The sequence below is a fragment of the Rhodofomes roseus genome, assembly GCF_022264815.1.
Source record: "Rhodofomes roseus strain CIRM-BRFM 1785 chromosome Unknown C8Q71scaffold_8, whole genome shotgun sequence".
Lineage (NCBI taxonomy): Eukaryota > Fungi > Basidiomycota > Agaricomycetes > Polyporales > Fomitopsidaceae > Rhodofomes > Rhodofomes roseus.
The window spans coordinates 1,283,724-1,307,751 of NW_025952964.1; the positions used below are offsets into that span (position 1 = coordinate 1,283,724).

General features: G+C 54.6%; 9 protein-coding genes across 9 annotated transcripts; 6 read left to right on the forward strand and 3 right to left on the reverse strand.

Moving 5' to 3' along the window:
- Positions 1–274: 274 nt before the first annotated feature.
- On the reverse strand, positions 275–2,123 carry C8Q71DRAFT_570545 (dicarboxylic acid transporter). The gene is made up of 12 exons (XM_047919432.1): positions 1,845–2,123; positions 1,717–1,750; positions 1,455–1,648; positions 1,359–1,403; positions 1,265–1,300; positions 1,197–1,207; positions 1,060–1,137; positions 915–1,006; positions 770–854; positions 673–717; positions 581–616; positions 275–528 (listed from the first exon to the last, which is right to left on the reverse strand). Exons 1-12 carry the CDS (start codon positions 1,942–1,944, stop codon positions 358–360), a joined length of 927 nt encoding a protein of 308 aa, XP_047780002.1. The 5' UTR covers positions 1,945–2,123; the 3' UTR covers positions 275–357.
- A 1,013-nt stretch (positions 2,124–3,136) lies between these two features.
- Positions 3,137–3,479, reverse strand: C8Q71DRAFT_857137 (uncharacterized protein; the record flags this gene model as incomplete). Its single annotated transcript, XM_047927376.1, has 3 exons — positions 3,137–3,212; positions 3,265–3,405; positions 3,466–3,479. 3 exons carry the CDS (start codon positions 3,477–3,479, stop codon positions 3,137–3,139), a joined length of 231 nt encoding a protein of 76 aa, XP_047780003.1.
- Positions 3,480–4,800: 1,321 nt separating this feature from the next.
- Positions 4,801–6,597, forward strand: C8Q71DRAFT_755406 (uncharacterized protein). Its single transcript, XM_047923547.1, has 8 exons — positions 4,801–5,122; positions 5,178–5,296; positions 5,356–5,590; positions 5,644–5,758; positions 5,817–6,007; positions 6,063–6,160; positions 6,212–6,396; positions 6,455–6,597. The coding sequence occupies exons 1-7, from the start codon at positions 4,885–4,887 to the stop codon at positions 6,332–6,334; spliced, it is 1,119 nt and encodes a 372-aa protein (XP_047780004.1). The 5' UTR covers positions 4,801–4,884; the 3' UTR covers positions 6,335–6,396; positions 6,455–6,597.
- A 1,248-nt stretch (positions 6,598–7,845) lies between these two features.
- Positions 7,846–9,733, forward strand: C8Q71DRAFT_796330 (uncharacterized protein; the record flags this gene model as incomplete). Its single annotated transcript, XM_047925668.1, has 6 exons — positions 7,846–7,860; positions 7,981–8,246; positions 8,299–8,905; positions 8,961–9,117; positions 9,193–9,485; positions 9,539–9,733. 6 exons carry the CDS (start codon positions 7,846–7,848, stop codon positions 9,731–9,733), a joined length of 1,533 nt encoding a protein of 510 aa, XP_047780005.1.
- Positions 9,734–11,205: 1,472 nt separating this feature from the next.
- On the forward strand, positions 11,206–12,378 carry C8Q71DRAFT_723211 (uncharacterized protein; the record flags this gene model as incomplete). Its single annotated transcript, XM_047921574.1, has 5 exons — positions 11,206–11,246; positions 11,372–11,384; positions 11,442–11,713; positions 11,771–12,048; positions 12,083–12,378. 5 exons carry the CDS (start codon positions 11,206–11,208, stop codon positions 12,376–12,378), a joined length of 900 nt encoding a protein of 299 aa, XP_047780006.1.
- C8Q71DRAFT_570866 (uncharacterized protein) lies at positions 12,342–13,533 on the forward strand. The gene is made up of 3 exons (XM_047919433.1): positions 12,342–12,357; positions 12,415–12,868; positions 12,920–13,533. Exons 2-3 carry the CDS (start codon positions 12,509–12,511, stop codon positions 13,187–13,189), a joined length of 630 nt encoding a protein of 209 aa, XP_047780007.1. The 5' UTR covers positions 12,342–12,357; positions 12,415–12,508; the 3' UTR covers positions 13,190–13,533.
- Positions 13,349–14,896, reverse strand: C8Q71DRAFT_706530 (D-lactonohydrolase-like protein; the record flags this gene model as incomplete). Its single annotated transcript, XM_047920509.1, has 7 exons — positions 13,349–13,507; positions 13,566–13,704; positions 13,756–13,815; positions 13,877–14,029; positions 14,084–14,319; positions 14,371–14,748; positions 14,804–14,896. 7 exons carry the CDS (start codon positions 14,894–14,896, stop codon positions 13,349–13,351), a joined length of 1,218 nt encoding a protein of 405 aa, XP_047780008.1.
- Positions 14,897–15,674: 778 nt separating this feature from the next.
- On the forward strand, positions 15,675–17,962 carry C8Q71DRAFT_755415 (uncharacterized protein). Its single transcript, XM_047923548.1, has 2 exons — positions 15,675–16,322; positions 16,379–17,962. The coding sequence occupies exons 1-2, from the start codon at positions 15,937–15,939 to the stop codon at positions 17,709–17,711; spliced, it is 1,719 nt and encodes a 572-aa protein (XP_047780009.1). The 5' UTR covers positions 15,675–15,936; the 3' UTR covers positions 17,712–17,962.
- Positions 17,963–18,645: 683 nt separating this feature from the next.
- Positions 18,646–23,892, forward strand: C8Q71DRAFT_705840 (phospholipid-translocating P-type ATPase; the record flags this gene model as incomplete). The annotated part of the gene is made up of 10 exons (XM_047920464.1): positions 18,646–19,009; positions 19,063–19,114; positions 19,180–20,490; positions 20,551–21,716; positions 21,769–22,316; positions 22,371–22,417; positions 22,466–22,551; positions 22,602–22,887; positions 22,938–23,107; positions 23,156–23,892. 10 exons carry the CDS (start codon positions 18,646–18,648, stop codon positions 23,890–23,892), a joined length of 4,767 nt encoding a protein of 1,588 aa, XP_047780010.1.
- Positions 23,893–24,028: the final 136 nt, after the last annotated feature.

Below are 24,028 nucleotides of genomic sequence, written 5' to 3' on the forward strand. Positions count from 1 at the left end.
CCATACCTGGACTGAGACCGGTCTCATGGGGGTGTCGCCCGCCGCTCTCCTATCTCTTCTCAGTCTTCACGTCGTCTTCTCTGTCACTTCCCATCACCGCGCAGAACAGCATCTGACGACTGGTGAAACAGGCTAAGCAGTCGTTTCGCGTGATGGATATGGTACAACTTCGACAGTCACCAGTGGATTTACACTGGTATACAACATTCATCGACTACATGTACAACACATCAACATGCGCCACAAGAAGACGGCTAACTCCTGACGCACCGGGAACACAGCCACTTCGTACACTGGAACACATCATACAAGGATATCACATACAACACGAGTTCAAACGCCTCATCGTGCCCTCTCCTACTGCCCGCGGAGCGAGCGGGTATAGTCCACCAGGTTCTTCAACTGCTCCAGCGTAACGAAAATCAGTATGGTAGTTGGCTGCAGACGGGTCCATGCAGGAAGCCAGCCTCGGAACATGAACATCGGCCCTTCGTTCTTGAGCGACGTCCTGATGACTTGCAAAGTCGACTGCACAACCGATCCATAAGTAACAAGTTATGTGAGCATGGGACTGACAAACCGATCCGTCCTTGCCCGAGGCGCTCATGATCCGGCTCTGCCAATCAGATGAGTTCTGCAGTATTAACGCACAGAAAATGCTGTGTTGTTTACCTTGATGACGTCGGCTGGCGAGCAAACGGTTGTTGCTACTGTGCCCTACAACTGTCGCTTGAGTATTGTTATGCCAAGGCGGCCATGTAGCGCTTACAGCAGCAAAGCTCGCCGTCACATGGACGTTAATGTTATCTTCGAAGTAGTCGGTCTTGAGCAACTCGGCCTTGAAGAAGTCGTATCTAGTAGGAGCGATGTTTAATGCACGCGCTCAAATATCACGGAGGCGTGGAAGGACTTACGACGCCAATTGACTCGCATTCATTAGGATTGCTCGGAAGACGTTGGGACCAAGTCCACGTCCTAGGGATGACCAACCTTCCTCCCTGACCATCTACATAACAGCTCTAATGCCTTGATTGCAAGCGGTTCATACGGATCACGTACGCGGACAAGTCCATCAACGGCATTCTTGTATCCCAACTGCTTCTCTGGTGGCTTGGCCAAGTCACCTTGGAGTCGGACCTGAGTACGCACGTGCGTCAAGTACACCTTCTAGTGACACAGATTGGAACGCTACAGACCATAATGATCTCTGCGCAGATCCTAATCTCAGCGATCGGTATGGTAGATTAGGGTGAGATTGACTGACCTCCGGGATTGCCGACGAGGCCCGCAATACCACCCGCTACATAAACGCATGTATAAGCGTCCGGCGAGCAGAATAGAGCCTTCTATGTCCGCACCCATGCTACCCGCAAGCGCCAGCTTCCACGCCGGTGCATTTGGACCTGCAAAGTACATTCAGATTGATATGCTCGCGCGCAAATGATCTTGCCCACCTGCTCCTACGATCTTCTTGCTCTCGTCGTACGCCCAGAACCGGCACACCGAGTATGACATTTGGCGTAGCCACGTCCCAGTAATACCGTCAAAGAGTCCCCGTACACCAGCCGTGTGCACAGTCTTGCGTATCGACGCAATCATCCTCTTGTCATCCGTCGCCTGTAACCGCACTTTGGTTAAATCCAGTGGGCTGTCAAGCACCAAATTAGTTCATCGCGCTCCTATGTCACGACGCGTCATCCAAGACTGATTACATACTGTGTTATGGATGCAGCGATTGTCGCGGCGACACCTAGATGCGGACATAGTGGAGATTAGATCGAGCTCGATCGTACGGTCGGTCGAAGCCAGGCCAGTGGCTGTGCTTTAGGATGAACGTAACATACCTCCGAGCCAGAACGGGTACGGCTGCTTCTTCTTGGGCGGCGCGACGTCAGGAGGCAGGTTGACCGGAAGCGACGCTGCTGATTCCAGAGTCTTCGACATGGCTGGTCTCGATAGGTGAGAACGCTAAAGCCTCGACTCCGAGTTGGATGGATCGTTGGAGTTCTGCGACTAACTTGAAGGGCCTGCACCTGATGCAATACAGTCGAAAGCTAACCCGCCTCGCACTGGCAGGGGCTGGAATGAGCAGACGCGACGCGCGCGGTTTACTGTATATAGGCGGTGGTCGCGGCACGCGCTCTTCGCATAGCCGGTTCACACCGACTGCGTCCGAAGGGAACGAGCCCGATGCAGGTAGCGGGTAGATCTGTGGAGAAGAGGAGTGCCGAAGGAGGCATAAGACTAGGGGAAACACGGAAAGGTATAGCAGCTGACCGCGCACCTGATGAGACACGCCCTCGACGCCCTTTCGTAGAAGTCAAATTCACCCCTACGTCACTGGTAACTTATCACCATTGTGGCCATGTTTTCGCGCGATGTTCTCTATAAGAACATCGGTCTTCGCGGGGATCATAGCATCGTCTAAGCTTTCGGCCGTTCGAGCAGAGAGGGAGAACCAGAGTTCACATTCACATGGACGATGGTGGTGGTCAGGAGGACGACGCGTTAAGTGTGGCGCCGCGCGGCGGGCGCGGGATTCGCGCACCCCGCATCACGTGGATGGCGCATCCGGCCAAATGTTCATTTCGCTGGCTTGTCAATGTCGTTGGCAGCCGTCTTTGCCCGACCTACACTCTATGCTCTTCTATGCTATGCTGTAGTGAATCATGCAAGGAGCATAGAGAAATAGATATGATACAGACTAAGGCTCGCCTGCCGATATTCGCCTATGATTTTCTTTAGATCCGTATCTTCCGAGGCCAAGCAATGCAGAGGTACGACAGCCAATAGGCGATGTTGTACACCTTGTCATTGAACCACGCGGCGGGGGTCACCTTGTGCTGAGTGCGCGCCCTCAGAATTTATCCATCAAGTATAGCGATTTGGACAACTTGGATAGTCTGAGCGGACGTAACCTGCATTTGAATGAGATGTGCGCCAAAGTAACGACTTAACTGTTGCCCACTCGGCGGTGAGCCTATCTGGGAATAAAGATTCGTATCTGTAGGGCTCGTGTAATCAGTAGGCATACAAGTGCCATACCACCATGGACCTGTGCGCAACTGTAAGCACTCTTTAATCGCCAGAAGCACACGTACATACAGTACCTCCACTCTCATGCCCATTGCAAACCCTAACTCAACTGCGCGATCAATGCCTCTAGATTCGAGAAGCCTGGTGTGACCTTGCAGAGGAATGGAGGCGCATGCCTGTGGGAGTTCTTGCCTCAGCATTCGCACAAGCAGACGATCTTGCACTCACGCTATGATGCTGGTGAACGTTATGTCAGGTTCGATCGGACGACCCTGAGAGTCCATTGGCTTCGAGATGTCAAACGCGAGAGTCGCTGTGACGGCCCTGAATATGTTGTCTTCCTCCGGAATCTTTCCCGGGCAAGCACCACTAGCCAGACAAAGCAACTACTCAGTACACGCTTCGGGGAGTGGGGCAAGACAAGCTCACCTTCCCGAAGGCATATGAGCGCGGATCTGTGTTTGCCATCCTCAGAATCCGTGTATCGGTCTGGCAGGGGTCCGGATACACTGAGGATGCGGTAGCCTCCGTACTCATCGAGTCGCTCGTGATACAGCGAGGTAGTGCTGTAATGCAACTGTCGGTTAGGCAACTACCAGTTATATGACCCTGCAGTATAGTATACCGAAGGGCCCTACCGGGTTCCACCAATCAACCTCGTTTAAAAGGCCGTTGATGTACTACGGCAGCTTTTCGGCATCTTCCCAAGTCACAAACCCGCTTTTTCCGATCACTTTCTCTAGTTCGAGCTGAGCCATACGCTGCAGTTCTCAGGATAGAGCATCATAGCGAGGAAGAACAACCCCAGTGAGGAGCCAATCTGCGGATTCATCAGCACAACAGTTAATCGAGCTTGGTCACGAAGTGAATGCCAACCGTGTCAGGAAGAGCCAGTCATGTATTTGAAGAGCGTATCTTCCTACGCTGTGCGGTTCCGTTTTTCCTCGATGACGGATGCAGTGACATTTGATCCCGCTATGCCCTTGACCTGGAGCGAGTTAACAAACACAGTAGCCTGAGCTATCGAGACGAGAACTGACCGCCCTTTCTCTAACAAGGTCATACAGGACGTCCTTGTGGCACAGTCCAATTGTCTACATTTCGCTTCCGCCTGTTCCCTGGGAACCAAGTGGGAAGGTATTGCACTGGATAAGCTGCCGCAGAAACCAAGATTGATAATTCGCCATGAATCTGCGTAGCAAGTTGTCTCTCACACGAGAAAGCTGAGAATCAACGGTAAGTTACAGGGAGACGAAGTAGGGTGAAAGCTCACTTCCTCCGAGTCGGCTTGTATTACGGACGTGATGAGATAGCTAGAAAAACAGTCAATGACAGTGGTACCCTGTCTAGCGGCCCCAAGTTGAGATTTATCACTCCTTCTGAGTGGTCGCATTTAGGAGTAGCGGCATTTGTTTGCATGACAGAACAAAGAGGTTCGATTGGTCGAACAATCCTTGACTTCCTCGACTTCCATGTCGATGGCAATATGCTGCCATCCAGTGGCGTGCGTGATATGGGTAATATACCGGCAACTCGAATGTACGCTATGGCTTGTCGGAGTCTAGGATGATGCTTGAGATGATTCGGGCCATACGGAGTGGGGAATATTGAGGTCTGAAGTGCGGCCCCCTTGGGAACCAAAAGCAGGAAGTGATGAGCGAGCCCGAACTGGATCAGCCCGAGCGTAAGTTAAAGTAGAACAGCCTTGTCGCATTGAAAATGAGTAAAGAGGGGTCCACATAGGGTCCACACGAATCCATACTAAGCTGACCCAGACTGACAGTGAGAGAGACTGAGACGGCCGTCGTCTAGCCGTCGTCACTCTGCGATCAGATTTCCTAATTTGGAATGACATCACCCCATCCGCATTTGGGCATCCGCGACTTGCTGCAAACTATCATGCCGCCACGACTCTGCGCTCTGTGCCATGATGCACGCGCCATCCTGAAGCGACCAAAGACAGGCCAGCAGATATGCAAGGAATGCTTCTTCTGGGTCTTTGAAACGGAGGTTCACAATACCATCACGGAGGCGAAGCTGTTCAAGCCTGGAGATCGCGTAGCTATTGGCGCATCTGGAGGAAAAGGTGAACTTCTGCATATCCTCATCTGTCGCCAGGAAGTAGGCTAACTGCCATATAGATTCTACAGTACTCGCGCATGTCATGAAAACACTGAACGACCGCTACGAGTATGGATTGGAGCTGTTCCTCTTGTCGATCGACGAAGGTATCACGGGATACAGAGACGACTCCCTGGAGGTGCGTGTCCTTGGCTATAATACATACAACCCCTGCATATCTGACTTAGTCTTTTCCAGACCGTGAAACGGAATCAGCAGCAGTATGACATGCCACTCAAGATCCTTTCCTATGACGAACTGTACGGCTGGACGATGGACGCCATCGTCTCGCAGATTGGCAAGAAAAACAACTGTACTTTTTGCGGGGTCTTCCGTCGCCAGGCGCTAGACCGAGGGGCCGCATCGTTGCACGTCGACCACATCGTGACTGGCCATAACGCAGACGACATCGCTGAGACGGTCCTCATGAACAGTCAGTGCACCTATTCGTGACTATATGCGCCAGGACTAAGAGCATCTCACTAGTCATGCGCGGGGATATCGCACGGCTCGGCCGTTGTACATTGATTTGTACTCAGGGCGAAGACACCATCAAGCGTTCAAAGCCCTTCAAATATGCGTACGAGAAGGAAATCGTGATGTACATATGGCCGCTTGCTTCGTTCAGCGGGACAGTAAACTCACGGGCTACTCACTAGGTATGCATACTTCAAGAAGCTCGACTACTTCTCGACGGAGTGCATATACTCACCGGATGCGTACCGAGGTCATGCAAGAGCCTTCCTCAAGGACCTCGAAGCCGCGAGACCGAGTGCAATCATCGACATCATACACTCGGGAGAGATGTTCGAAGTGAAAGAAGAGGTCAAGGCTACCCAAAAGTCACAGAGTGAGTTATCTAGCCGCAAGGTCAATGAAGTCGGGGTACGATGCTCCCTTCGCAGAGACATGTAAGCGCTGCGGGTACATGTCCAGCAACGAACTGTGCAAGGCGTGTACCTTGCTCGAGGGTCTGGAGAGGGGGATGGCCGCTGCTGCAGTGGTACGTCGTGTCTTTTCGTACAGATTCAAGCGCTAAGGTGACCCTCCCCAGACGGAGCGCGCGCGCAAAAAGCTCGATGCTGAGGGCCCAGCTCCGGAGAGCCTGCGCACGATACCCTTCTTTCAGCAATCACGAGGTCCACATCCGTCCGTCGCGCTAGAGCGGCCGACATAGTACGCGTCAGCTTGGCGGCTGGCATCCCTCGCGAAACCGATTTTTCGCATATGTAGCCATAGGTGGGTCTCCTCCGCTAGGTCGGAGGTTGTGCTGAAGCCCGGCTGACACTCGACCTAGTCATCTTGTAGCAATTTACTCGGAAAGCCCCGCTGCTTGGGCTGTGTACCACAATTCATCCCGGACGCCTGCTTGTCGTCCCACTGAATCTCCTGATCACCTGGCCTGACATCCATCCGTGTTTCTCGGACTGCGTGCGTCAGTGTTTGTGCCGCGGACGCGTAAGTGAACGGGGATATCTGGTATTTGATCTTGCACAGCATACTTCACGAATTGCCATTCATAACAACACGAAGGCCGGGAACGCGGGTTCGTGAGACGTTCATTACGACAGTTGTGTCGGCTCCTTCAATCCGAAGCGTCCTGCTCAGGCGCCCGCTGCAGATCAAGATCATCGCAAGTACGTATCGGGATCTGCGCTCAGTACCCGACATCTCTCTGCAATGACACCGTCCGTCTTGGATGTTGTTTCGTTGTGATGCCGAGATTATGCCAAGCGGTTCAAGGTGAGGCGTACATATCCTGTCCTCAAAAATCACCGGAGATATTCATAGCCGCATTGTCAGCGCACGACCGACGAGCTGCCATAGTCATCAGACAGACTCATTTTCTGCCTAGGCTCTCGCCGTCGCAGTGCGGGGCATTCAATGTTAAAATTCTGCAGGGGTCGTGGCCGACCCTTTCGGCACCGCGAGCAAAATGCGAGTTGAGTCACCGTACGGAGGAGGTCAACTTCCGCACATTTGTCATCGTCTTTGTGGCTTCTGCTATGGTCAAACGTGGTGAGTCCTAGTGTCAAACCCACACATTGCTGCCTGCGCTTGCTCAGAGGTTTGACAACTACACAGAGGCCGTCGGCCTTCGGGCATGCTCGCGAGGTACGTCGCAGGAATAACACGCTCCTCAGGTCAGCCTGCAGGCTGCAGATGGCAGATGCCATCATTGTAGATTATGGCTGGGATGCAAGATCCATAAAGGGCGCGAACCGATCCTACTGTATGGTAAGCCTATGACGCACACAAGCACTTCCTGCGTCGGCCGTTCCTTATAAGGCTAACAAGCGCCCTGCTCCAGACTGCCAGTCCTTCAACTTGTCGCCGATGCTGCATTTAGCCCAGCGACCCTATCCCCGCGGGGTCAAATGGCGGTCGAGCGCACCACTAGTACTGTTGCTCAGTCATCGTGAGTCCCGTATTTTTCAGTCACAAGAGTGTTCGCCGGGCGCAAATCGTCTGACTAAATTGAGACCTGGAGGTCCGTCTGACAGAGCACGCGCCCCAACGCCAGGCGCATCGCCTATGGCTTCCGAGTTGAGAGTGTACGCGTATACCGCCGGATGTGCGCTTGCAGAGGAGTATATGAAGGGGGAGGCAGGGAGGATCGAGCTCGCCGACAAGTACTGCTTTCACGCGAACCTACATACCGCACACAATGGCATCGAACACTAGAGCATGTTTCAGGTGCAGGTGCGATACTTTCTTATATCCTCATATTGCATCGTCTAACCACAACTACGAAGGCAAAAGAAGCTGGTAGGTCACTTCGTGCCTAGCTAAGCAGCCATAGCCGAATTGACCATCGAACAGAGATGCGACGGCGCTCGCCCAACATGCCAACAATGCATCAAGGCTAACACACCAGCAGAATGTGTGTATGGCCAGGGGGCAGAGCTATCTGGAATCCAAATGCTCGAGGACAGGATCAGCAGGCTTCAAGGACGTATCGCGTTTCTCGAGAGCAACACCGCGGGTCCAGTCTTGTTACACGACCCCTATGCTCAGCCTCGCCAAACCCAGCCAACGCAGGTCACCGCCGAACGTCGCGTGCTCCCCCCTACTACGACGCAGGCTCTGTAAGCTCTCCATCAACTGCCTTACACATACGCCGTCTGACTCAGCGCCCAGATTGCGATCATTCTCGAGCGGTGCATCTCAGGTTGGATTCTTTCTGCATGTCTCGCGCTTCCTCCAGCGCACGTCGGCCTTACCGCTTTCAGAGTTGCCGAGACATGTGTCGACCTTACTGAACGCCGTCTATCTCCTCGGCGCGTACTTCTCCACGGACACCGACTCACAAAACCTCCAGACTGACATGCTCGCTTACACATTGGAAGACCTCTCGTCCACGCTCGTAGATCTGCATCCGCCTGCGATCATGGACGTTTTGCAGGCCGAGGTGCTCCTCGCATACTATTTCTTCTCCAACAATCGCACAGTCGAAGGCGTCTACCACATGGATGCTGCTTCCGCGATCGTGCTTGCAAGTAGGTTGCACCAGATTCGCAGTGCGCGGTACGCGGCGGTGGCGGGCGGTACCGCGTCTAGATATCAGCTCGCCCCTCCTGTGGACGCCATTGACGAGGGGCAGCGCATCAACGCATTCTGGATGACTTTCATCCTTGACAGAAACTGGTCGTTGGCGCTAGGTAGGACACCAGTTCTGACCGATGATGAACCAAGGGGGACCGAGATAGACACTCCGTGGCCACGCTGTATCGAGACGTACGAAACTGTAAGTAAGCATAAATCGCTGCCTTGGTCAAATAGCCTAACGTTACACTGAACAGGACCCGCTGCCTGAAGGCGTCCGCAATTTACGCACCGTCCAAACATTCCTCTATGACCCCATATTCTCAAACGATGCACATAACCCTCTAGCCATGCATTCCAAAGCTGCAGCGCTTTACAGCGCTGCCGCCCGAATTGCCGCTCAGTTCGGCACTAGTAAGAGCAATCTCCGCACGAGATATCTTCTCGATTAACTTTCGCTGACAAACCTCGTTGTTTTTGGTCACGCAGTGCCTAATACCTTTCCTACTGGCTGGCAATCCTTGGATCATCGTGTAGCAGAGTTCCAACTGGTCTTACCAGCGGCGGATCACATCCACCCTAGGCGACGAGACCTCCTCATAAAGATACTCCTGATCAATTTGCTTGTGCATGGCGCGACCATAGAACTGCATCAGCCCCTCGAGGTACAGGGAAACGGGATCGTACCGAATTCTAGGAGTCTCGCTGCCGCTTTGGCGGCTGCGAACGTACTGGGCCGTATGAACATTGGAAGCATTGTACACGTAGACCCTATCATTGGAGTGAGTCAGGAAATTCTATCATGGCAAAGGCGCTCAATTGATTTTCGGTTCAGTTCTTGTTGGCCTCCGTCGCACGGATCCTCAAACGCGCGCTTGTCTCGCTCAGGCAGAATGCTGCTGCTCATGGCTCTAATGAAGAGAACAACCTGCTCGTATCTCTCGCCCACATCCGGTTCGCGTTTGAAACATGGGGCCAGCGAAACGCTTACATCCGTAAATATCTTTCTCCCTTCCTCTTTATCGTATGATCTGACACGGTGATGTTTGATCCAGGGTCTCAGCAAGCTGCGCTCGCTGATGTATTCCAAGGCTTATAATCATCAGGCCAGGACCGTTCACTATTGTCCGCATCCTGATATCTTTACTGTAAAGCCCACTGCTCGAACCTAATTGTGATGTCATGTTATATCAGAGCTATCCTATCCCACTGCGTTTCGTTACCGCCTAATCTACCTTTGCATCTACATCCAGCTTGGCATACCCCTATCTCATAGACTTCTCGTAGATGTTACATTGAGTATGACCTATTTCGATGCAGTACATGCAACGTTAAGGTTATATACTAAACCTAATCCCTTGAGTCGTATAACACCATGTTCGCTGGTGAGTGTTGGCTTACAAAGTCGATACATGGTTGACGAAGTGAAATACAGTCCGCCAACACTCGCGTCCGTGCAATGCAGTGGCTAGGTTCTACACCACAGATTCCGTCTAGAGCATCTAAGGTGGCTGGCAGAAACGTGATATGGCAGCGTCAATGACCGTCAAGGTCCCAGGGCGGCCTCTGGTGCTCACACCGAATGCCCGAGGCCACCGGTGACTTCTCTCTCTCCGCGTCATCGCCTTCAGTCAGGCGTAAGGTGATACTGTTACTACTGTAATGATCGAGCAGGCGAGCAGAGCGAATAACCCATTTGGTGCTATCACGGTACTTACTAGTAATGCAACTGCAACAGAAACGCAACCTACTCAATTCGGGCCCCTTTTGTCCGACCAATCATTCTGGAATTTGCGTATGTCCTCTTCTTCTGCACTTAGTATCACTGTTTGCTCCAATGGACCGAATGTGCAGCGTGTGAGAGGGGGTAAATCACGATAACTGCCTCTCGCATACCATGATGGCACTAGGGCTATCTCCGCTGGCCGTGTCGGCAATGTGGCACGAACGAACCGTGACCAGCCTCGGAAATACTCTCGTTACTCCCTCCCGGTATATATCCCTCTCATCCCACTGGACGACCTGTACGATCGCACAAGATACTCTTAAACCAAAGACATCGACGTTCAACTCATCTGGTGTAGTGTGCATGGATGTTCTTCCCCACCGTAGGGATTGAACCAGCACATCCCTCCATTCTAGTAGGCGCGCACTAGTCAGAGGCACTCTCCGGAGAAGCTGAGTACTGATTCGCCCCAGTCAGAGATCGAAGCGATGTAGTATCTAACTACTCATCGTCGAACAGGTACGCCTCCTCATCGACTGTGCATCTGTCGCGGAATGGACTGCCCACCGACGAAGCCAGATCTCACGTCCTCGATGATCGGTCGCCAACGACTAAAGACGTTTACTCCTCCGCAGACAGTCTACGAGAGTACAGCGACTGCAGCTGTTCACGCTCTGTCGCGTTACGAATGTGCAGGTAGTCAACGCCCTATGTCGCGTCTCCACGCCTAACAGTAGGATAGCCGGCTGCCTACCTCGCATAGCCATAACTCAAGCATGGAGGTATATGTAGGAGTGAGATGCAACCACGATGGTCGGTAAGTGAATACCGACCTACGCGGTCTGCAGCAGATGTCTTCTCACATCCGAGCGTGTCTCCGGTGCAGGCGAGTGACAAGTTTCTAATAATAGGTGATGGGTCCACAACTGACATGTTTCGCAGGCGTAAGAAAATTGTGCGTGCACAGTCTTTCATGGATTCCTGTGTCTAATGCATTGCGATCGCTTTGCAGAGGTGCGATGGAGTACGACCGACGTGTTACCAGTGCGAGAAAGCCGGTGTACACGACGACTGCATCTATGGTGCCGAATCCCAGTTTCACGGGGCGCAGCTCCTTGAAGACAAAATAAGTCAACTCAAGGCGCGTATCGTACAACTGGAAGGCAATAGGTCGGGTCCTGTACTCCTGCACGACCCGTACGCGCCGTTTCACGAGGCGCAACAAGAGCAGACTGCGCGTAGCAGGGACCGTCAGGAGGTTTCAATGGAAACGATCCGAGCCCTGTAAGCTGTTCCCATCAGTCTACCTCGCACTGACTATTGGCACTGACCATGATGTAGTATGCAAAGCTTCTCAGGAACGGCAACCCAGACCGGTTTCTTCTTGCACGCTCCTCGCTTCTGCCAAAGAGTCTACGCACAGCCAACATCCAGCTTACCGACGCACGTCCCAGCATTGTTGAACGCAGTCTATCTGCTCGGGGCGCACACTTCCACTAATACGCCCATGAAAACCCTCCAAGCGAACTTCCTAGCATCGGCGCTGGAGGATCTTTCCGCGACTGGGGAACCTGAGCCCGGCCGCCATCCTGGACGTCTTGCAGACGGAGATTCTGCTCGTAAACTACTTCTTCTCCTGCAATCGCCCCGTAGAAGGCGTCTATCACATGGACGCGGCCTCCGCCATGATCCTGGCGAGTCGTCTTCACGAGGTGGAAGGCGTGCGCCAGTCACTGCCCATAGACGCGCGACTTTCGAGGTACCAACTTCCCCCACCAGCGGATCAAACCGAACAAGATGAACGCGTCAACGCCTATTGGGCTGCGCTTGTGCTTGACAAGTGTTGGTCGCCGATACTTGGACGCATGCCGATCCTTACAAACATAGGGTTGGAGGCGGGGTCCGCAGATGCAGGACAATTACTCAACGTAAGCGAGACGCTCAGTTAACACATCCAAGCGTAACGATTGACGGTAACTGCGCAGCAATCTCAACTACAATACGTACCCTATGTTGATCAAGACCCACTGAAGCTGCAAGCCAAAGCGGCTGCGATCTATTGTTCCCCAACGCAAATGAATGGTCAGTGCAGTCCCTTCTCCGGCCCTCCTTGTGCGAGGACTCTCAGCAAATCACAACTCCTCAGATGCAACGGCCTACCTTCTGGGCTCAGCAGATCTCGATGCCCGCATAGTGCAGTTCCAGCAGACTCTGCAGCCTCTGAACAATGTCCATCCGTCCAGACAGGATTTGATCAGCAGGCTTCTCCACGTTCATATTCTGATCAACTGCGCGACGATTCAGCTTCAAAAACCGCTCGATGTACGAGCGAACGGAATGCCTATGGATAGCCGGACTTTCATGGCGGCGCACGCTGCTGCGAACGTGCTGAACCAGGTCAATATTGGGGCGCTCACGTTCGTCGACTCATCCATCGGGGTAAGTGAAACAATATTGCTTGACGGATAGAACTAACAATTATGCCTGCAGTTTTTGCTGGTCTCTGTGGCCGACGTCCTTGCCAGTGCTCTGAGACTCTTCGGGCTAGACCCTGCCACTTCGATGTCTCACAACCCGCGCGAACAACGCATTGTAGTCGCGCTCTCGCAGATTCGCTATGCGTTGACGACCTGGGGCGAGCGGAATGCATATATTAGTGGGTTCCACCATCTATGCGCCCCCACTTTAGACTCTAATCCGCCTTCGTATAGAAGCACAATTGCACCTCTTGCTAAGGATTCTGGCAATCACATAGTATGATCTTCGAACTTCTTTCGCTCGTCTAGGTTCGACACAAACCCCTCACACGTGGAGGGTCTTGCGGCGAGACTTTTCGCTCGTCCACATACGGACTTCTTTGTAGATTTGTAGAGATAGAGAAGAATCTTCATATATCAAAGTTATCATGTTACCGTCTCCTCACGGCCACGAGACCTTTACACCGTCGGCAAATATCTCCGCGAGATATATGGCAGTTTCCGCCAGGATGACCAACCGTCCACGTCCCGCGAACGCTATGTTTGCAGACTCAGTACCGATGAAGAACTTGCCTAGCAACGTTCCCGACCGGTCCCAGACCTAAGGACCACAATGAGGCGTGAGACTCGACGGCGATGAAAGAGTGCTCGACACGTACGTGCACACCGTCTCCGCAGGCAGCGTATACGTTGCCGAGCTTGTCAACCTGGACACCGTCCGGAACACCGGCGTCGACGTATGCGAAGACACGCCGATTGAGGAGCACGTCGCTTTGCGGGTCCACGTCGTACGCGTAACTGGAGAATCATGAGCACGTTGAAAGATAGGATGAGTGTTGAGATGTGTACATGGTCGCTGGGTCAGTCGCGTTCTTTCCTAAGAAGCCTCCTGCAGCGCCGGAGTCTGCGCTGGAGGGATGAGATATATCAATGATCATTCATTAGACGTAGCGAGGCCGAATGAACGTACATGTATGCAAGTCTGCCGTCCCCGGAGAAGGCCAGTCCATTGCAGCGAATAAAGCCATCTGCGACGACTCGAACATTGCCTGTATTTGGGTCAAACCGATAGACTTGGTTCGGAAGAAGGGGTGATGGGCGGAAGTGGTTCAGCCAGCCGTACCTGAATGTGGTGGTCAGTGTGCGGCCTGACACGCAACATGTCGGTGATGCCTACGTTACGTCTGTGAAGTAGATATTTCCGCTGCGCGGGTGTATCTTCACATCGTTGAGTGAGTTGAATTGTCGCCCAAAGTAGTTGTCGAGGATGACAGTTGCATTGTGGGGCGCAGACGGGTTGACAAGGACAAGATTGGGCGGGCGCACACCTCGGCCTGAATTAATGAGCAGCAAGGACCCATAATAGGGACCCGTCCCTCCATTCGTCATCTGTACAGTGTCCGGTAGGGAGAGCTTCGAAGGTCCGCGTCACTGCTAGCTCAGAGCTCGAAATAAATCGCTTACTGGAGTTACTGTGACATTGAGAAGGCTCGTCCGGCTTCGGCTTGCCACTGACGCCTCTTTCACGTCACCCAGGCTTAGCTTCCCGACCTCGTTATTGTTTTCCCAGTCACTGAAACCAAGGTATCCGCCGTCCTGGCTACTGAAGAAGATTTCGTCTGTCCCGGGGACCCAGATGGGCGCTTCGTGCGCGAACGCGAAACCGGGGTTCGTAGCAATGGCGCGAATAGATGGACTCGAGCCAAGGATCTTGAGAAAACCGGGGTGGAAAACCTGGAAGAATGGCGGCGACGTGTTGGTCGGGTTGAAGTGATCCGTCCATCCGTCTCCACGAAAAGGCGCGCCCGGAGGATGCACAGCGAAGGACAGAGGGTCAACGTACTATGAATCAAGCACTTGAGAGGCGACGCGCTGGCACATGAGTACTATAGCTTACCACTGCCTGAGGCGGTAGCGGCACGCCCTGTAATGATATTGGCCCCGGCGTTCCTGGCCAACGCCATGCTGCTAGGCCCGCCAGAGCACCCATAGCCCATCCTAGCAGGGTCATACCGGATCCGCCACCCTGCGAGTCCTCAGTGTTTCTCGGCGGCGCTGTTCCTTGTTCGGCGCTCATCGTCTACTCGATGAACATGAAAGTCAGTGAACACTGAAAATTAGCACCGCTGTGAAGTCGACGGCCTCGAGCACTCGCCTCGCTCTGATTTGTACTTCCAGCCCCTGTACGCCTGACCGCAGGCCTCCCGTGCGAAGCAGACAAACGCGGAAAGGAGATGACACTGTGGTGGGAAGTGTGTCCAGCTGATTCGCCGACGGAGGTCCGGAACGATAAACCACAGGACATGCCCGATATGGTTGTTGGTGTTTCTGCCCTTCGAAGCCATCATGATCAACGACCAATGCAACCTCGAAGGCGTTCATCACTACTGGACTACATAGCTTCCGTTTGGGGCCGTCTGAAATGGACTGGGTGGGCTGATTGTCCATACGATCGACGAATCGAAGTGGTAATTGATTACTTACGCACGCATGGCGGGCCGCTCTAGATCTCATGGCGAACCAGCTGTGGTCGCCGTAACATCATCCCCTGATTCGTTGTTGGCACGCATGCGGTGATCAGATATCTCCAGGGGATGAGAAGGAAGCACGGACGATCGTACGAGTGATAGTATGTATCATTGCATGTATCTATAGCTGAGCAGACCAGCATGGACGGTATTGCGTAGGCGATGAAACACAATTAAGAACTATCCTTCCTCCATGCATGGTTTCCATGGTAGAGGTCGCTGAGGATGAAGCGGGAGAGGAAGCGATGACTCGGTATCCCAAACAGGAAATGGGCGATCCCACGGCAGTAAGCGCCTGTTTGCGAGTGGACGCCACACAATAATGGAAGGGCGGTTCTTTTGTCCGCTCATCCCAATCCGCTGGACAAAGGAAAGCACTCCCTCTTCGGATGTTGGCCACAGCGCTTTCCCCTTTTAAACGACTAAAGATGCAGCTTCCTTTGAGCCACTCCCCTCAGGACATTGTTCCATCGTGCTGCATCCCCCAACACACACCGCGTCCATGTTTCGACGAACGACACCAATAGGCGGTCTCCCGGCCGAGCTGCTTTCCTACATCTTTTTACTCGGCGCGTACCGCCCTCCGGAAGAGGACGCTTCGGGAGAAAATCCTGCTGGAGAGGCCAACCATCTTTCGCCATGCATGACCTACAGCTACGCGTTCCCTTGTCTCGTCTCCGCCGTGAGTCGCCATTGGCGAGGCGTCGCACTCTCAACGGGCCAGTTATGGAACAAAATCCCTGTCACCGACGAAGACTCGGATGACTTAAACGACTTGGAGGGCACTAGCTTCAAGCTCGCTCGTCTGTTCCTGTCTCGTTCAGGCACCGCGCCTCTCGACATCATGGTGGACGCGCGGGATCCTGAATGGGATTTCTCGGAATACGAGTGAGTGGCACCCACTGCGCTACCGGGATTGAAGACTGACAGTGACCCGTCTCCAGCACGTCTACTGCTGGCAGCACCCCCGGTATCGACGAAGAGGACGAGAACGAATACCGACACCCGTTCACGGAAGGGCACATGAACGCGGCCATGCAGATGCTGCTGCCGCATCTGCACCGAACTCGCTCGCTAGCGATATTCACGGATCGCTGGGTTCCCATGCAAACTGTGCTGAACGCCCTGAGCCACGATGTTCCTCGTGCCCCGATGCTGGAGAGCTTGATCCTGATGCGGTGCAACGAGTTCGCGGCGTACACGCCCGACTTCATACCTCAAGAATGCGGTGTCCACTGGCTCCTTCCGTTCGGCAGCTGCGTGGGTGGCCCGGCGCTCCCGCGTCTCCAACGCCTGATACTCTCTGGCGTGCATATCAAGTGGAAGTCGCTGCCTGCCTTGCTCCCGCAGCAGACACGTCTTCGCCATCTCGAGTTGACGTACCACTGCAGTGATGTCCGTCCGAACAAGGCCGAGCTGCACAAATTGCTATCTGTCTGCTCGCAGCTGGAAGAACTCAACCTCAAGGTATCGCTGCCTGAAGACGAGGCTGAATTTGGGCAGGAGACGACTATGGAAAACGTAGAGCCTGTGCTCCTTCCGAAGTTGAAGACGCTCAAGCTAGGCTACGACGATAGCATCTTGGGGCAAGAGTTCCTCGAGCTGATCCGAGCTCCGAACGTACGCACCCTCGTCCTCGAAGACGCGTCATACGCGGCGTCTGAAGTTGTGCAGGAAGCGACCAAGCTGCTCGTCCAGATGGCCTACCCTGGCGGCCGCCACAGCCGCGCACGGTCGCTCTTCCCGCACCTCGAGTCCCTCGAGCTCGGCCGCACACAGGCCACCCAGGAGGCGTTCCAGATCTTCTACTCCACGCTTCCCCGCCTGCGCTCGCTCACGCTGCGGGAGACCCCTGTCGCTGCGGCGCGCGCACTCCGCCCCAGCAGCCCTTACGATGTGCAGCAGACGTGCCCGTGCGCGCTGCTCGACACGCTCGTCGTGCGCGGGTTCGAACCGTGCGAGGACCCGCTGCTGTCCGAGATCCTTGTGGAGCGCACGAACTACGGCGCCGTCTTCCGCGACATCCGCCTGGAGCCGTGGTTCGGCATCCCCGAGGAGGACCTCGAGGAGAACGAGGATCGGGTTGTGGGCGAGCCCGTCGGCGAGTGGCTCATGCCTGACGGGCAGCCCATTCCCCCGGCGTCCCCAGGCCCGGCGACGGAGCCCGTCCCGCGCTCTGCGGATGGGCGCGTGCTGATGCAGATGGGTCGTGGGGGCCTGCCCCCGCCGACGCCGTTCGAGTTCGTAATTGGGAGGATGTCAGCCGGGTATCCTTGAGCGCAGGGTTTTTGAACGTCACTATGCTCACTATGCACGAATGTACACTATGTGTTGCTGCGATGGTACCGCCGTAGGCGTATGAATATGTGTAGGCCTTCTATGTGCTCTCACGATGTGTCGCGACGCGTCGCCCCAGTGACCTCTCAAATTAGCCCTGGAGGACGTCGGTATTTGCGAAGCAGATGTATGTTTTTCTTTCTTGTTCGCCTTGCATATCAGTGCATTCAAGGCCTTTCACTGGCCCAAGAGATTCGCGCCGACGGCAGAAGACTCCCTGAATTAATTCCCCTCCTGGCAGGCACGCAGCCTCGGCGCGGGTGTTGCCAATAAGAATCTCAAATGTCATAGACCGGATGTGCTACTCTGTGCTACTACGCTCCGTCCAAGACCTCTGGGACTGGCGTTGCATTGTAACTATAAAAGGGGTTGAGAAGAGAGGGTCCTCTGATCATCATCGTCGGAAGTCGAAGTATGATTGTTACCGTGTCTATTGGAAGTAGAAAACATCTGAAGCGTGTGCTTACGTATTTTACACTCCGAAAGGAGTTGCCCTTGTGGACTTCATGTCACTGTTAACTTAACTTACAGCACTACTAGAAGAATATTGAGTCTGCCACATCGGTCGTCGACTCGTCGTGCTGTGCTCCCAACCTCCTCTACATTTCAACCTGTTTTGTCTCCGAAACCCATCTCTTCGGACATACAGAAGTACTACTTCCGGTATTTTATAAGCCGGAAGGTTTCTGGGGTCACTAAGCGAAGCGCTAAGTTGGCGCTAACGCCCAAGGCGGTGAGCTTGGCTCGCCGCTGACTTTCGTGGCTACGGACACTTCTGATATTCACCCCCTCCTTCCAGGACTGTTCGTAGACCCCGCGCTGGCCCTGGGCTCCATTTTATCTGGAAAATCTGGCCCAGTCGCCATAAACCTGCATGTCTCACACACAGCGACACCCACCCCCATCCGACGACTCTACCGACGAGGAACATGATACCGTCGACCCCGACCTTCGTTTGCGCACGGTGCGCACGGCAGCCAGCACCATTGCGGAGTCTGCACGCCAGGAGGAGCGAGCACGGAGGCGGAAGATCTCTATGAAGGGCGTGTTTCATAGGAGATCGCAGAAGAAGGAGCAGCAGCGGCGCGCGTCGAAGGAGCCGTCTGGCGAGGCGTCGGTCCCGCACGTCACTGGATCTCGAAGAAAGGTCTATGTGAACTGTCCTCTGTCCCGTGAAGACGTAGACCAACGTGGAGAGCCATTGGTCAGGTACAAGAGGAATAAGGTCCGCACGAGCAGTGAGTACACTACCTTAAACGACTGCGGTTCTCGCGATGCTGAAATAGTACAGAGTACACTATCGTCACGTTCATCCCAAAGAACCTATATGAACAGTTCCGACGGTACGCTGAATTATTACTCCGGCGGCGGGGCGTACAAGTGCTGATACGCTCCTTCTGATTTCCAGCGTTGCGAACGTTTACTTCTTGGCGCTTGCCGTTCTGCAGGCATTCAGCGTTTTCGGCGCGACATCTCCGCAGCTCGCGGCTCTCCCACTCATCTTCATCATCGCAGTAACTGCGATCAAGGATGGCATCGAGGACTACCGGCGAGCAACCCTGGACGAAGAGGTCAACACATCCGCGGCGACGAAGTTGGGACAATGGCGAAACGTGAACCAGCCCACGGACCCTCGGATATGGATCGAGCGAATACTGCGTATCAACCCGCCTGGACGCATCACGAAGGGCGTGCGGAAGTTGCGTGAGAAGGAGGCCCAGGAGGGCATGGACATCGTGCTCAGCAAGGGATTGGACGGCGAGCTCGTCAGTGTGCGTGCGTCTCAGGACCCCAATGCCTCTTTCACTTCCCTCCCTCCTCCCGCCTCGCCCGCGCAGAAGCTCGACAGCCCTGGAGCGAGCCCAAGGGTCACAACCAAGATGGCCAGTCTTGACTATCACAGCTACCCGCCGAATCAGGGCGCCAGCGCGGGTGGGCGCGGCGCCCCTCATCAAACCCACCGCCCTGGCCTTGACTCATGGTCGGGCGGGTCTGGCACGCTTGCGCTCTACCAGGAATCGGTCCACTCGCGCTCGAGTATGGGCGTGGTCAATGATGGGCAGCGGACGGCTGGCTTTGCGCATTGGGAGCGGACACTCTGGAAGAAGCTCGAAGTGGGGGACGTCGTGCTCTTGCGTGAGAACGAACAGATCCCCGCGGACATCGTCGTGCTGTCCACCTCCGACCCGGACAACATGTGCTATGTGGAGACAAAGAATTTGGACGGTGAAACGAACCTGAAGCCGCGCAAGTCCGCACGTGCGACGTCTGGGATCATGTCCGAGGAAGACATCGAGCGCTCGTCGTTCGTGTTGGACTCTGAACCGCCGCACCAGAACCTGTACACGTACCACGGCGTGCTCCGGTACCGTGATATGGAGACGGGGGAGATGAAGCAAGAGTCCCTGTCGATCAACGAGCTGCTCCTCCGAGGATGCACGCTGCGGAACACGGCCTGGGTGATTGGCCTTGTCGTTTTCACTGGCCCGGATACGAAGATCATGCTGAACGGCGGCGAGACACCGTCCAAGCGATCGAAGATCGAGAAGGAGACGAACTTCAATGTTATCGTCAACTTTGTCATCCTCATCATTATGTGCCTCATCTGTGCGATCGCTAACGGCCTGTACGACGCGAAAAGCGGGACGAGTGCGGACTTCTTCGAGCAGGGCGCACAGCCGTCGTCCAGCAACGTCGTGAACGCCGTGGTCACCTTCGTGTAGGTTGTTTGGTCAGCCTTTCATGCACTGTGGAGCTGACGCCATATCGCTATTGACAGTTCGTGTCTGATCGCGTTCCAAAACATCGTGCCTATCTCGCTGTACATCTCTATCGAGATTGTGAAGACGATCCAAGCGTTCTTCATCTCTCAGGACGTCGACATGTATTACAAGCCTCTTGACGCTGCGTGCACTCCGAAGACGTGGAACATCTCGGACGACCTCGGGCAGATCGAGTACATCTTCTCGGACAAGACTGGCACGCTCACGCAGAACGTCATGGAGTTCCAGAAGTGCTCCGTGCACGGCGTCACGTACGGTGAGGGTGTTACGGAGGCTCAGCGCGGCGCTGCGAAACGTGCCGGCGTACAAGATGCACTCGACCCCCAAGAACAGGAGGACATGCTACGGCGTCTCAAGGACGGTATGCTGACGAAGATGTCGCGAGCATTCAAGAATCGGTACTTGCAACCGCAGAAATTGACTCTGATCTCTCCCCAGCTTGCGGACGACCTCGCGAACAAGGCATCGGAGCAGCGTTCGCACGTGATCGCCTTCTTCCGCGCCCTTGCCGTCTGCCATAGCGTCTTGTCGGACCGTCCGGAGCCGCATGAGCAACCCTATCACCTGGAGTACAAAGCCGAGTCGCCAGACGAGGCAGCGTTGGTTGCGGCGGCGCGGGACGTCGGGTTCCCGTTCGTCCAGAAGTCCCGCGAGGGCATCGACATCGAGGTCATGGGCCAGCCGGAGCGATACAAGCTGTTGCAGATGATCGAGTTCGACAGCACGCGGAAGCGGATGAGCGTCATTGTGCGCAACCCGCAGGGACAGATCGTTCTGTACACGAAGGGTGCGGACAGTGTCATCTACCAGCGGCTTGCTGCGGACCACGACCCACAGCTAAAGGCGAAGACGTTGCAAGACATGGAGCTGTTTGCCAACGGTGGTCTGCGAACACTCTGTATCGCGTACCGGAACGTGAGCGAGGACGAGTATCTGCACTGGCAGAGTGTCTACGACGCGGCGACGAGCGCCATCACTGATCGCGATGCTGAAATTGACAAGGCGAATGCTATGATTGAGCACTCGTTGACCATTCTGGGAGCGACGGCCCTCGAGGATAAACTCCAGGAAGGCGTGCCCGAGGCTATCGAGACCTTGCATCAGGCTGGTATCAAACTCTGGATCCTCACCGGGGACAAGATCCAGACGGCCATCGAGATCGGTGAGTTGTTTGAGCGAGGTATCAAGACTGTCTTGACTCATTCGGTCTATAGGGTTTAGCTGCAACCTCCTCAAGAATGACATGGAGATCATGATCCTGTCCGCCGAGGATGCGGCGGCTGCGCATACGCAGATCGAGGCGGGAATCAACAAGATTGCGTCGATGCTCGGGCCGCCCTCTGTCAAGCAGGAACGGGGCTTCGTCGCAGGAGCGCAAGCGGCGTTCGCAGTGGTCATTGACGGTGACACGCTGCGTCATGCACTGTCTCCGGGACTGAAGGGTATGTTCCTTAACCTCACCACGCAATGCGAGACCGTCGTCTGCTGTCGTGTGTCACCGGCACAGAAGGCCCTCGTCGTCAAGCTCGTCAAGGACGGTCGGGACGCCATGACATTGTCGATAGGCGATGGCGCCAATGACGTCGCGATGATTCAGGAGGCCAACATTGGATGTGGTCTGCTCGGGCACGAGGGCTCGCAGGCCGCCATGTCCGCAGACTACGCATTCGCTCAGTTCCGCTACCTCACCAAGCTCCTCGTTGTCCACGGCAGGTGGTCATATCAGCGTGTTGCTGACATGCACAGCAATTTCTTCTACAAGGTAGTGTTCACGTCGTCGCTCGTGCTGGGGCGATGTTGATTCGTGAGTGAACAGAACGTCATCTGGACTTTTGCATTGTTCTGGTATATGATCTTCAATAAGTACGTGTTTTGCTTGAGCGCGCCAGGTTGGTACTAACGTGCCGATAGTTTCGACGCTACTTATCTGTACCAGTACTCCTTCATTCTGCTCTGCAATCTTGTCTTTACGTCATTGCCAGTCATCGTCATGGGCGGTAAGTACACATTTCATCCGACCAAACCGAAGCGCTGAGATTTCCCGTAGCCTTCGACCAGGACATCAACGCGAAGGCCGCACTCGCGTTCCCTCAGCTGTATATTCGCGGCATCCGCGGGCTGGAGTACACGCGGACCAAGTTCTGGATGTACATGCTCGATGGGCTGTATCAGTCAGTGGTTGTGTTCTTCATTCCCTTCCTGGCATGGACATTAGGTTTGCCTGCGTCGTGGAGCCATGGGCGGACGTTCGAGTCCCAGGCTGACTTGGGCACTACTGTTGCTGTTGCTGCTATCTTCGCCGCCAACACCTACGTCGGTCTGAATACACGCTAGTACGTGGGTTCATCTAACACTCCTGCCTTCACTACTGACGGACATCCAGTTGGACCATCATCACGTGGCTTGTTGTCATCGGATCCTCCGTGGTCATGATCCTGTGGATCGTGATATACTCGTTCTTCCCTACGTCAAACTTCAACGATGAAGTGGTGATCCTCTTTTCGGAGGTGATATTCTGGGCAGTTGTCATTATCTCTGTCGTGATTGCCTTGAGTGAGCGCTTTACTATGCTCCTACGTATCTCGCTGATGTTGTATGCAGCCCCACGATTCCTCGTCAAGTACTTCAAGAGTGCCTACATGCCTCTGGACAGGGACATTGTCCGTGAGATGTGGGTCATGGGCGATCTCAAGGATCAGCTCGGGATCGAGCACAGACGGCGGAGGAAACAGGACTCGAGGTACGATGCTGAGAAGGCACCGATGTTCCAACAGCCGCACTATCGCTCGGAGTCGGAGGCGTCGCATATCATCAACATCGACCGGAACCCTGCCTTCCGGGAGGAGAGCAGCGGGGACAGTATATCGCCACCACCATCCGCCAGTCTCATGGGCAGGGCAGCGACGCATGAGGCATTCCACGAGAACACGCAGCGCGACGACCTGCTGGCAACGAATCGCAGACCGTACTACCATGGAGTACTGGACGAGACGCGTCTGTCGTACTACTCAGCTTCCGACATTCCCGCTCCTTCACCCATGCCGCCTCCCGCGACGCAGTACACACGCACCCCTCCGATGTCGACCGTCAACTCAGACCTCGTGTCGACGTACTCACAACCGCCTCACATCATGCTGCAGCCTTCCACCGGCTCTGGGACACCGGAGACGTTCGAGATGCATGTGCGGGGACCGTCTGGCGAGTGGCAGGAGTCGACCGAACAGGCGGCATACTACCGACCGCCATATGGGTATGATGACCGGCCACCAGACGACGACTTGACACCCGCACATTCACAGCAACCATCGCGTGAATCAATGTACGGGCAAGCCATCTAGCGGTGCGACTGCTCAATCTGTACTAGCACTGACGCTTTATTTATCTTATCTCGTATGCTTTGCACATTCCACGCCTGGGTGTATCTAGACGGTTTATTTTGTGGTGTCCAGGCGTCTGTTGTGATCACGGAGGCCA

What these genes read in the sequence shown, in the direction of transcription:
- C8Q71DRAFT_570545 (XM_047919432.1), bottom strand. Translation starts at nt 1,944, where the DNA reads ATGTCGAAGACTCTGGAATCAGCAGCGTCGCTTCCGGTCAACCTGCCT. An exon ending in ATCGCTGCATCCATAACACA is followed by an intron (nt 1,649 to 1,716) that starts GTATGTAATCAG and finishes GGTGCTTGACAG; the next exon opens with CCCACTGGATTTAACCAAAG. An exon ending in CAAGAAGATCGTAGGAGCAG is followed by an intron (nt 1,404 to 1,454) that starts GTGGGCAAGATC and finishes TGTACTTTGCAG; the next exon opens with GTCCAAATGCACCGGCGTGG.
- C8Q71DRAFT_570866 (XM_047919433.1), top strand. Translation starts at nt 12,509, where the DNA reads ATGGTCAGTGCAGTCCCTTCTCCGGCCCTCCTTGTGCGAGGACTCTCA. An exon ending in TCGTCGACTCATCCATCGGG is followed by an intron (nt 12,869 to 12,919) that starts GTAAGTGAAACA and finishes TTATGCCTGCAG; the next exon opens with TTTTTGCTGGTCTCTGTGGC.
- C8Q71DRAFT_755406 (XM_047923547.1), top strand. Translation starts at nt 4,885, where the DNA reads ATGACATCACCCCATCCGCATTTGGGCATCCGCGACTTGCTGCAAACT. An exon ending in TGAGACGGTCCTCATGAACA is followed by an intron (nt 5,591 to 5,643) that starts GTCAGTGCACCT and finishes GCATCTCACTAG; the next exon opens with TCATGCGCGGGGATATCGCA. An exon ending in GGCTACCCAAAAGTCACAGA is followed by an intron (nt 6,008 to 6,062) that starts GTGAGTTATCTA and finishes CTCCCTTCGCAG; the next exon opens with AGACATGTAAGCGCTGCGGG.
- C8Q71DRAFT_755415 (XM_047923548.1), top strand. Translation starts at nt 15,937, where the DNA reads ATGTTTCGACGAACGACACCAATAGGCGGTCTCCCGGCCGAGCTGCTT. An exon ending in TGGGATTTCTCGGAATACGA is followed by an intron (nt 16,323 to 16,378) that starts GTGAGTGGCACC and finishes ACCCGTCTCCAG; the next exon opens with CACGTCTACTGCTGGCAGCA.